The 12,351-nt window shown below is 39.5% G+C and overlaps 1 protein-coding gene across 4 annotated transcripts in view; it reads left to right on the forward strand.

The window, feature by feature from the left end:
- The window catches only part of LOC106868001 (regulator of chromosome condensation), a 14,190-nt gene extending 1,839 nt beyond the window's left edge, over window positions 1-12,351 (forward strand). Inside the window, exons 1-11 of one of the 4 annotated variants that reach the window (XM_014913091.2) lie at window positions 630-924; window positions 2,161-2,230; window positions 2,865-3,052; window positions 4,023-4,202; window positions 4,753-4,897; window positions 5,833-5,904; window positions 6,776-6,931; window positions 8,777-8,890; window positions 9,569-9,724; window positions 10,640-10,745; window positions 12,273-12,345. In XM_014913091.2, coding sequence (XP_014768577.1) covers window positions 2,164-2,230; window positions 2,865-3,052; window positions 4,023-4,202; window positions 4,753-4,897; window positions 5,833-5,904; window positions 6,776-6,931; window positions 8,777-8,890; window positions 9,569-9,724; window positions 10,640-10,745; window positions 12,273-12,333 — 1,245 coding nt within the window. In that variant the 5' untranslated portion in view covers window positions 630-924; window positions 2,161-2,163 and the 3' untranslated portion in view covers window positions 12,334-12,345. Of the gene's footprint in view, window positions 1-629; window positions 925-1,319; window positions 1,423-2,160; window positions 2,231-2,864; window positions 3,053-4,022; window positions 4,203-4,752; window positions 4,898-5,832; window positions 5,905-6,775; window positions 6,932-8,776; window positions 8,891-9,568; window positions 9,725-10,639; window positions 10,746-12,272 lie in introns of those variants that run through there. The other 3 variants (XM_014913090.2, XM_014913089.2, XM_014913088.2) reach the window with 3 other exon arrangements.

A 12,351-nucleotide genomic window follows, 5' to 3' on the forward strand; every position in this document is an offset into this window, starting at 1 on the left:
AAAACTATGAAGGGGAGGTCAGTATGAAGATCCCCGAACCGTTAACGAAAACAAAAACAAAAAACGGTAAAAAGTAAAGTCAATATATATACTCTTTTACTTGTTTCAGTCATTTGACTGCGGCCATACTGGAGCACCGCCTTTTGTCGAGCAAATCGACCCCAGGACTTATTCTTTATAAGCCTAGTACTTATTCTATCGGTCACTTTTGCCGAACGGCTAAGTTACGGGGACGTAAACATACCAGCATCGGTTGTCAAGCGATGTTGGGGGGACAAACATATACACACACATATATATACATATATACGACGGGCTTCTTTCAGTTTCCGGGGGGGGGGGTTAACGTGTAAGGATCTTTATATTGACCGAAGGGGATAGGTATTGTATCCAAGATTTGACACTAAATTATGCGCCAGTAAATAGAGATTCAAGAGATCGAGATCCTCGCCTTTCTGAAGAAAAGTTTGTACCACGTTTGCAAAGTTTGTCTGATCGGAAAACGAAACCACGAAGTGTCTCTTTTGAATGTTCAGAAAATCTCGTTAGAAAGGTGAAAACATTGAACATGCCACGCGTAAAAAAAAAAAAGCAAGGAGTGGGACGTGACAGAAAGACATCCGGATTCAAAGCGAAACAGATTGATTCGCTTACTTCTCAGCATATTCCTCCAGCTCTTGTAATGAAAACATGGAAAAATTAATACTGTTATGACAGAATTGTTAGAGCGTCAGACAAAAGTACCTTGCGGTATTTGTTCCAGCTATTCACATTCTTATTTACAGACCCGCCGAGGTCAACTCGGCCTCCCTTGAAGGTCGATAAAGCTTTGATTATTCTGTTAAGTACTGGGATCTGATATTGGCTTACTTCTCCCTTCTAATTTCTGCCATTGTGTATCAATAACACATACAATAATCTTACGTAGGTATCCATTATTATTATTATTATTATTATTATGGCAGAATCGTTAGCACGCCGGGCGAAATGCTTAGCGGTAATTCGCCCGTAGCTACGTTCTGAGTTCAAATTCCGCCGAGGTCTACTGTGCCTTTCACCCTTCCGAGATCGATAAATCAAGTACCTGTGAAACACTGGGATCGATGTAATCGACTAGTCCCCCTCCACCCAAATTTCAAGTCTTGTGCCTATAGTAGAAAGGATAATTATTATTACATTTTAATGTATCCAGGGAAAATGAGATTGTGCAGCTTTCGTGCCTTCAGCTAATTTATTAAATGCTCGAATGTGTACGACTTGAAGTGGGGGGGGTACCTATGTAAGGGGAGTAATTCTTGTATTACTAGTGTCTCAGTACAATCTCAGGCATTGTCATGTGAACACCTTGTTGCAGTCATTTGACTGCTGCCATGCTGGAGCACCGCCTTCAGTCAAATAAATCGACCCCAGGACTTATTCTTTGTAAGCCTAGTTATTATTGTGTTGGTCTCTTTTGCTGAACCACTAAGTTACGGGGACATAAACACACCAGCATCAGTTGTCAAGCGATGTTGGGGGAGGGGGACAAACACAGACACACAGACGTATATACACACACACATATATATATATATACGATGGGCTTCTTTCAGTTTCCGTCTACCAAATCCACTCACAAGGCTTTGGTCTGCCCGAGGCTATAGTAGAAGACACTTACCCAAGGTGCCACGCAGTGGGACAGATCCCGGAACCTTGTGGTTGGTAAGCAAGCTACTTACCACACACCCACGCCTGCGCCTATATATATGTATTATAATTCTTTGTTTCAGTGATTTGATTGCAGCCATGCTGGAGCAACACCCTGAAGAATTTTTAGTTAAATAAATTGACCACAGTGTTTTTTCTTTTTTTTTTTTTTAATCCTGGTACTTAGTCCATAAGTATCCTTTGCTGAACTGCTAAGTTATGGGGACATAAACATGACAACACCAGTTGTCGAGCAGTGGTGAAGGACAAACACAGACACATGCATACAAGCACACGTGGCAGGCTTCTTTCAGTTTCCATCTAGCAAACCCACTCACAGGGCTTTGCTCAGCCTGAGTCTATAGTAGAGGACACTTGCTCAAGATTCCACACAGTGGGACTGAACCCAGAACCATGTGGTTGGGAAGCAAGATTCTGAAGCCATTTTCTGATTTGAGTTTGATGTTTTTTCAGGTGATGAAATCAAGAAACAAACGGAAGTCTAAGAAAGAAATAACAGCACCAGTTCCAAAACGATCCAAAGGTAAAACTTTTATATTGCTCTCGCTACTAATCTAACACCAGTTTACTAATACTTTCAGCAGTTGTTTTGCCCCAGGAAACTGTTATACTGTAGTTCTTCCCCTGTCTCTGTTAGGAGACACAACCGCTTACACATGCATGTACACGCATAGTGGGAACTTCTGCCTACCAATTTCAATCACAAGGCTATAACAGAAGGAACTTGCCCAAGGTGCCATGCAGTGGGACTGAACCTGGAATCATGGTTAAGAAGCAAGCGTCCTAGCCACACAGCCATGCTTATGTGATCTAAAGCATTCTACCCTTGTTTGCCTCTATGTAGGTTATCATCATCATCATCATCATCAATTAACATCTGTTTTGCCAGGCTGGCATGGGTTGGACAGTTTGACAGGAGCTAGCAAGCCAGAGAGTTACCCCAAGCTCCAATTCTCTGTTTTGGTTTAGTTTCTATGGTTGGATGCCCTTCCTAATGCCAACCACTTTACAGAGTGGACTCGGTGTTTCATACATGACACCAGCACAGGTGCTTTTTAATGAAAATAATTTAATTTTCCTCACCTTAAAGATTTGTTCCTAACATTTCAATTAAATTTTGCAATGTACCACATTTGATTGTTTCATTTCTTTTGCAGTTTGTCACAGAAGTCACTGTTCTGAGGAAGGCTTAGTTCTTGTGGTCGGAAGCGGTGATGTCGGTCAGTTGGGTCTTGGGCCTGACATAATGGAGAAGAGCCGGCCAGCGTTGGTTGAGCTTCCAGAAGCTGTGATCCAGGTGTGTGCTGGAGGGATGCACACTATATGCCTTACTGTATCTGGAAAGGTGATGATTGTTTCTTATCTTTGACTTGAGGAAAGAATTGCAAACAAATAGTTTATCTTTTGTCTTTTACCTGAAGTCTGGTATTTATTCCATTGATCTCTTTTTGGCAAACCACCAAGTTGGGAGGTCATAAACAAACCAGGGCTAATGTAGTTTCGCTCCTCTCTTCGAAAAATGAATTTTTTTGAAAATGTATTTTCAGATTCCTACGTTTTAGATGTTGGAGATTATAAACATGCAAGAAAGAAAATTTTAATTTCACTCTAGCTGAATGATAACTAAGTTATTTTAATAAATTCTTTGTTATATTTAAAATTAATTAAAAGAAATACAGAGCATCTCGGCAGAAATATGGTCACAAAAGGGTTAAAATATATAATAGAGAAACAATTCTTAACCCTTTCGATACCAACCCGGCTGAAACCACTTTTGGTTCTTTAATACAAATGTCATTTCAAAAGTTTTGAATTAGAATCTTCCACCAAACCTTAGCCACAATTTATGTTCCTAACACTAGCTGAATGATAACTAAGTTATTTTACTAAATTCTTTGTTATATTTAAAATTAATTGAAAGAAACACAGAGCATCTCAAAATAAATACAGTAACAAAAGGGTTAACGAGTTTAACTATGTTAACTCTTTCTTCCTCTCTTTCTATACAATATGAAGCGTGACTGGAGAAATCACCCAACCAACATTTATATTGGCTTTTATTTAACAGAGATATATAGCAGTGAGCTGGTAGAATCATTTGCATGCCAAGCAGTATGCTCAGCAGTATTTCATCTCTCTCTTTACGTTCTGAGTTCAAATTCTGTTGAAGTCGACTTTGCCCTTCGTCCTTTACAGGTTGATAAAATTAGTACCAGTTGAACACAGGAGGTTGATGTGACTGAAACCATTATTAGATATAGAGCTATTGCTATTTTATTTGATTGTGATTTACTTTCCTTGTCTTCTCCTTTCAGGTATATTCATTTGGCTGCAATGATGAAGGCGCTTTAGGACGTGATACAACAGAAGAAGGCTCAGAAACCACACCGCAGCTTGTTGAGTTACCAGGAAAAGTGGTTCAAGTATCAGCGGGCGATAGTCATTCTGCAGCTTTGTTTGAAGATGGCAAGGTTTTTATTTGGGGTAACTTCAGGGTGAGTAGCCTGTATGCTTTTTCCCCCACCTGCCTACCCCTACACTATTGTTAGCATGTCAAATGAAATGCTTTGCAGCACTTCTTCCAACTCTCATCATTATCCTCATAATACATCCATAGTCCATGCTGGCATGGGTTGGACAGTTTGACCAGGGCTAGAACACTGGAAAGCTGCACCACACTCCAGCCTGATTTCTACAGCTGGATGCTCTTCTTAACACCAACCAGAGTGTAATGGGTGCTTTTACGTGCCACCAGCACAGCACGAGGGTGCATTGAGCTCCAATATTAGCTTTGGCGTGGTTTTTATGACTGGATGCCTTCCTAATGCCAACCCCACGTCAGAGAGTATACCCGATGCTTTTTTTCATGACCCCATGCTAGTGAGGTCCCCAAGCAACTCACAAGGTTGGAAAAGAAAAAAGGCCCCTCTCTGTGATTTTAAGAACCAACTTCTTCTCTGTTTTTGTCTGGTTGTTCTTCTTTTGATTCCTCTTTATTGAAACATTGTTCTTGAAAGGTTTTCTACTTTGTTATTCTCTTTGTAGGACGGAAACGGTTCACTTGGCCTCACAACAGAGGGCCCTGTGAAAGAACCAATGGAATATGTACCATCAGAAACATTTGTGAAAATAGCAAGCGGAGGAGATCATTTGGTTTTGCTAACTCTAGATGGTAGAATTTATACTGCTGGTAAGAATATTATTTTACATTCTGAACTTTTGTCCCTTTTGGGCTTGATAATATTAAGTTCTGGCCAAATACTGGTATGAATGTAATCAACTTGACCACTGCCCATAATGCTGCTGGCCTTGAGGCTCACTGCCCTCTATCACTCATGCAAGTTCAACGTTAGCAATATATATAGAAATGTCGTGGAGGTGAAAAGCAATGATATTCTCAGGAAAACTCTAGGCATCAACAAGGAAGAGAACTGGCTGTTCTGTGCCTGTGATAGAAAAGATTATCATCATCATCATCATCATCGTCGTCGTTTAACGTCTGCTTTCCATGCTAGCATGGGTTGGACGATTTGACTGAGGACTGGTGAAACCAGATGGCTACACCAGGCTCCAATCTGATTTGGCAGAGTTTCTACAGCTGGATGCCCTTCCTAACGCCAACCACTCAGAGTGTAGTGGGTGCTTTTACGTGCCACCAGCACGAAGGCCAGTCAGGAGGTACTGGCAACAGCCACGCTCAAAATGGTGTATTTTATGTGCCACCTGCACAGGAGCCAGTTCAGCGGCACTGGCAATGATCTCACTCGAATGTCTTTACACATGCCAGGAAGGCGATGCTATTATTATTATTCTCAAGCATGCAGAGGTGGCTGTGTGGTAAGACGCTCTTGAGTGAATTCAGTAACCAGAAACTGTGGAAGCACGTTGTATATGTATACACGTGTTTATGTTTGACAACTGGTGTTTATTTGTTTACATCCCCATAACTTGGCAGTATTCAGCAAAAGCGAAGTTAGAAATAAAAGCTAATATAGTCTTAGATTCATATTGTCTGAATTATATGATGAGTTGGTTTTGAGAAGCTTTTGATCATGGATCTGCTGAAATGGGATTCACCTGTGGCTTAGCAACAATGACAAGTGTAAGAATTTTGTTTATTTTCAGGTTGTGGAGAACAGGGACAACTTGGCAGAATTGCCAAACAATTTTCCAGTCGTGGTGGAAGAAAAGGCTTAGGTAACGGTTTGATTTCTTGTTTAAATTTTATTCTGTTCCATTCATTTTATCTTTCAATTAGCTCAGCCTAGTTTATTTAACCCTTTCGATATTGCATCTGTTTTGAGATGCTCTTTTTTTTCTTTCAATTACTTTAAATATAACAAAGAATTTAGTAAAATAACTTAGTTATCATTAAGCTGTTAAGGACATAAATTGTGACTAAGGTTTTGTGGAAGATTTTAATTCAAAACTTATGAAAACAAGACATTTGTACTCAGAGCCAGAGCTGGTTTCAGCTGGGTTGGTAATGAAAGGGTTAAACTAAGCTCAACCAGGTTAAACTAACTGTTGAACTTCTTAGCATTTTGATTACTCAAATTTAATTGTTTATTCACCTTGTTTTGATTGAATTAATCATGCTCAAGAGAGAGGTAACAACAATCTTCTGTTTGTAACATGAATTTTTTCACAAACAGACTTAAAACTTTTGTCAGCAAGCAGTTTAAACACTCCTGAATTGTATTTGTGCATTTTCAACAAAACCAGGAATATGAGGGCATGCTGAAAAGTTCCTGTCTTTGGGTAACAGAAAATACAGGAGGATAGGTTAATTATGATTTTTTATTGCAGTAGTCCTTCAGTTTTTCTAAGCCCTGTAAACAGAACTAATAAGGTTGAGCCTTCAACCAGACCTTTCACAATACCCTTAAACCAGGAGCTTTTCAGCACTCTCTTGTATGAGTGTTGTATTTAGAAACGTTTATATTGACTCCTAAACAAGTCATGATTATTTCTTTATTTTAAGTCTTTGTGTAAATCCTTCAACAGCAGAATTGCCAAAAATTCAGTCTCCACTTTCATCTTTCTATTTATTATTTCTTTGTTGTAGAATTGATTTTATCACCACAAATAGTCCGTTTCAGAGGATCCAACAAGGTTCAGCCTAAATTCTCTGATATCTGGGCAATTCAGTATGCCACTTTTGCTGAGGAAAAAGAAACTGGACATATATATAGTTGGGGTTTAAATAATTATGATCAGCTTGGTAAGTACTGACTATTATTATTATTATTTTTATGTATTTCTAATTTAGTACTTTTGTGGTAAACTTTCAGCCAACCAAATTCACAATTTTCTGATTGGAGTAATTTCCCTTGTATTGCTTTATTAATGGTATCAACATCATGTTATTCTCTTAAGAAGAAATCGACAAATATAGTTTTTAAAAATCACCATGGAAACCTGATCAACAAAATGCTTTTTTAAGACATTGGAGACTGATGTGGTTTATGTTGGTCTTCATCAGGTACCGGGAGAACAAGGTTAAGTTGGAAGTGTGTGGTGGGGAATGAGGAAGGTCGGGGTGATGAGAGGAATGTGTCAAATGGATTTGAGTGGAAGAGACTATACAACTGAGTCATTCTAAGGAGTAGAAACCAAATTACATATTATTTAAGATTAACCTGGTTTTTAAGAAAGGGAAAAAATCGCTAAGCACAGACTTGCTGTTTGGTGAGAAATTTCTTTCCAACCATATGATTCCCAATTCAGTTCCATTGCACAAAAGCGCTGGAGTCATTGAAATGCTAAAGGATTAACGGTTGGCTGAGGTGTGGTATTTGGTACAATTGAACATTTCATAATTCTTAATGACTGCTTTCTCGATCAATTGTGAAGTGGGAAGTGATGGCTATCATAAGCTGTACTGAATGATATTAAGAGAAATATGCCTGACTGTGTAGAGTATGTGTTTGATGGACTAATGCATACGTTGGTTTAGAGAGTGGAATCGGCTCTGTGCAAGGCCTTCCTGAACTTTAAAAAAGCTTCGGAGGCCGAAATAAGATAAAACGCTCAATGAAAAATTCCATGATGGAATGAAGGCATGGGTGGAGGTAACTCTCCAAACACCTGTTGCAAGAGGTGCTCATTGTTGTCACATGCTTTGAAAAGTTACATCTGTATTCCTTTGAAACAACAATCAAACAATGGCATTGCTCAAAATCAAACTCCAAGCATCATATATATATGTAACCACACATGGATTATTGCTGTTTCTTCTTTCTTTCTCTTTGGATTTTCCTCTTTCCAACCAAGAGCTATGTGCTCAAAACATTAACAACTAACAACTCTCTCCTTTCACCGATTATCAAATATATTGTTTGTGCATGGCCTCAAATTCGTTTTTCGTTGGGTTTTTTTTTTCTTTGAATTAACTATATATATTCCGAGTGTTGGGCCTCACAGAGGCAATGACCAAGACCTTTGGCATGATGTCATGCTTGAGAAAAAGATCCATCAAGCCAAGCAAAATCACAGTCGTGGAAGATACCTGTGTCACACAAATGGCACGTAAAAGCACCCATTACACTCTCAGAGTAGATGGTGTTAGGAAGGGCATCCAGCTGTAGAAACTTTGCCAGATCAGGTGGAGCCTGGTGCAGCCTTCTGGCTCACCAGTCCTCAGTCAAACCGTCTGATCCATGCCAGCATGGAAAGCAAACGTTAAACGATGATGATGATGAATGCCTTAGCAACCAAATTGTTTGTAGTTCAAAATGACGTGACCTCTCCTAAATGCATCCATTACATCAGACAGATGCAGTGTTGCCAGGAAAAAAAATCTTTTTAAATAATTTTATTCATGTCTAATGAGTCCCGATTCGCCTCAAAAATTTTATTTTTACTCCCAGTTGGGGGTAATTTACCCCGGTTTGCCAACTCCTACCCTAATCACTAGACCATATATATGTCCATCCTTTACAAGTTTTGAACTTGTGGTAAATACATGTGTGTGCTTTGACAGACATAACTATCTTCTGTCAATGTTTGGTTGTTTTTGTTAAAATGCTTCTGAATTCATTTTTGGTTTTCTTCTTTGCCTTTGTAGGTTTCAGGGATATGGAAGACAGATTCGTTCCACAAAAAGTCCTCAGTTTTAGTAACCAAACTTGGTTGGATATAGGAGGTGGCATGCATCATACAGTAGCACTTAGCAGTGATGGTAAGTCAGATGTATTTTTACTTCTCCAGCCTGTAAGGGTTGGGTTTAGGAAGGGCATCCAGCTGTAAAAACCCTGCCAAAACAGACAGTGATGCCTGGTACAGTCATCTGCCTAGCTAGCCCCTGTCAAACCATCCAACCCTTGCCAGCATGGAAAACGGTCTCTAAATGATGATGGCTAGTTTTATTTTCATTGTTATTGTGAAGGAAGGCATGGCTTGAATTGTTTGACAGGAGCCAATAATCCAGAGGACTGCATCAAGCTCCAATGTCTGCTGTGATTTGGTCTCTACTACTGGCTGCCCTTCCTAATGTCGACCACTTCATAGAGCATAGTGGGTGCTTTTTACATGGCACTAATGAGGTCACTGACTAATTTACAAGTCAAGACCCCCCTTCAGGTGAGTGGAGTAGAGTGTAGTATTGAGGGAGATGGCTTTGTGCCAGGTGATGAGAGATTAAAGTATAATGGAGGACATTGTTATTAGCAAAAATATAAGCATCAAAGCTTCATACGACATTTTGTTTTTAATCTCTTTATTATTTTCATTTTATTTCTTCTCTGCCTCACCCTGTACAACCTTAGCCTTTCTCAAATTTCCTTTCCTAAACTGTATTTGTGTCAGTCAAAATGCCTAACTCTTGTTTACTAAAATCTTACCTTTGTTCTAATTCCAGGTAAAGTGTATGTTTTGGGGCGTGGGGATTACGGACGTCTTGGCTTAGGAGAGTCTGTCACTCTGGTAAAACAGCCTACATGCGTTGAGGCATTGAAAGATAAAGTTATCAAGATTTCAGCTGCTGGTTCTGTTTCCTATGGAGTTACATCAGGTGGTATGTTGACCCTTAGCAATATCTTCTCTTACTGCCACTTTTTTTTTTTTTTTTTACTTGTCAGTCATTGGACTGCGGCCATGCTGGGGCACCACCTTAACGGATTCAGTCAAACTGCTAAGTTACAGGAGTGGTGACACTGATTGATAGGTGGGGGACAAACACAATCTCACACACACCAATAATACCTCTTCTCCATCTACCCTTGCACCAGTTGAGGGGTTTTGTCTTGCAAGTTCTTTGGCAACCTCACTATTGCTGGTGCCACATAAAAATCAACCCATGGTTGGTGTTAGGAAGGGCATCCAGGCATGAAAGACATGCCAAAGCAGGCAGCAGAGCTTGGTGCAGTTTTTCTGACCTGACAGTTCCTGTCAAACTGTCCAAACCATAAGGTCTTGCTAAACCATATAGCCCATGTCTGAAAGAAATTGGATGTGAAATTATGATGATGATGTGTTAAAGGCCTAGGTGTGGTTGTTGTGCCCAAGAACTTCACTTCACAACCATATGTGTGTGTCTCCATTCTGTGCCAAAAGTAGTTCCCCAAACTGGCTAAATGTCCAGCCAACTGTGAAACCGTCACTGTCCAAACAACTGCGCCTAATCATCTCATTGTGTAAAATCAGTGGAATTTGATAAAAATCACTTACTTGAAAGACAGTTAAGAGTTGGTGACAGGGAAATCACCCAGCTGTAATAATATGTGCACTTGCATGCACATTTCAATGAATTTGATGTAGACTATTGTTGTTTCAATTCAGTTGTCTTTCAAACTAATTCATATTGCAGTCAACGATGTACTTTCAATGAATGCACCACAATCTGTTGATTGCAAAGCCAACATCTCTCTCTCTCTCTCTCTCTCTTTAATTTTTCTAATGCAAAGTTCCCTCTGTTTTTGTCTTTTTACAGGTAAATTATACGCTTGGGGCATGGGTACAAACAATCAATTGGCGAGTGGAAACGACGACGATGCTTGGATTCCAAAGCAGATGGGTGGCAAACAGCTAGCAGAAAGGTCAGTACATTACATAACGACATCATCCGACTGTGACACATTGTCTGTTTTTTTGGTCTGGTGGACACCAAATTATTATTCTTAACATACTTGTTAAATTAAGAAGTATAGGTAGTAGTGACTTGGCAGGTATTTTTGATTGGTTTTGTAATGTAGTAGTTTGGTGCTTTCTATGTTAAATTGGGACAAAATTTAACACACACACACACACACAGGTGGAAAATACTGCTGTTAAAACATCCAATATTAATGGTTTTTAAGGCAACAAGCCAGCAGAATCTTTAGAACAGTAAGTAAAATACATAGCAGTGTTTCATTCGTCTTTATGTTCTGAGTTCAAATTCTTCCAAGGTCGACTTTGCCTTTCATCCTTTTAGGTCAATAAAATAAGTACCAGTTGCATACTGGGGTCAGTGCAATTGACTTACACTCCTCCCCAAACTTGCTGGCTTTGCACCAAACTTTGAGAACAATATCAATAGTTTCTGATTGAGACATGAAGCCAAGAATTTGATGGAAGAGGTTTGCCAACTCCATTGATCCCAGCTTTCGACTGATCCTTATTTTTACTTTAGCAGTCCCAAAAGAATCAATGTTAGCCATAACAAGATTTGAAACCGAAATGTAAAGAACTGGAACAAATACCTCAAGACATTTTGTCTGGCACTCTGATATTTCTGCCCCTCCCCTGCCCTGGTGACATTTAAAAGTTTCATGTTCCATGCATTCAGACATTCTAACAAGTAGTTTTACCACCACATAAAAAGTACCCGGTACACAGTGTGAAGTGGTTGGCATTTGGAAGGGTATCCAGCCATAGAAACCATGCCAAAATAGACAGTAGGAGTCTGGTGCAGCTTGCCAAAGTATAGATGCTGGTGGACATATAATTTGTCGACTGGACATTTGACCGATTGGACAATTTGCCGAAAGGACAATGTCGACATTTTTTTAAAAACAATGAAAATTATGCAGAAGTTTTATTAGACTTACTTACAAATAAAAGCTATTTATTTATAAAAGGATATTAAGGACAATTGTCTGCACACGATAGATGCTGTGTCCTACTCCCACCAGTCTGTGGTGCCTGAGGTATATAAAGCCAAGTCGTAGCGCCTGATGTAGATTGAGATTAGCCTTGATGTCTGAGATGCATAGAGTCTGGGCCACTAGGGTATATAGAGGTAGGTCATGGTAGCTTGATATCAACTCTGATGCTTGCAGGAGATTGGCCAGTAGGTTTTATTATTATTATTACCTCTCTTAACGAGGTATGAGATTTTGAAATTAATAGACTGTGGTGTAACTAGTGAGTCACCCAGAATAACCTTTGAGTTTACCTGTTCCCCTCTCCCCCCATGCATGCAAAAAAATGCAATATGTTGCAGTGGTTCCCACGAGTGACCCCTCTTTTAAAAGCAGGCCCAAAAGTACCACCCAGAACAAGCTGTCTACTACTCCCACCCCTCCAACCTACTGTTAAGGGTAATGACTTGTTTAACTTTTTCTTGTTTTTTCTCTTTGCAGGAAAGGAATAGCCATTTCAGGTGGAGGACAACATTGTGTGATGCTCTGTAAACCATCCTAACCAAATATATTTTTTTAA

The sequence above is a fragment of the Octopus bimaculoides genome, chromosome 9, assembly GCF_001194135.2.
Source record: "Octopus bimaculoides isolate UCB-OBI-ISO-001 chromosome 9, ASM119413v2, whole genome shotgun sequence".
Taxonomy (NCBI): domain Eukaryota; kingdom Metazoa; phylum Mollusca; class Cephalopoda; order Octopoda; family Octopodidae; genus Octopus; species Octopus bimaculoides.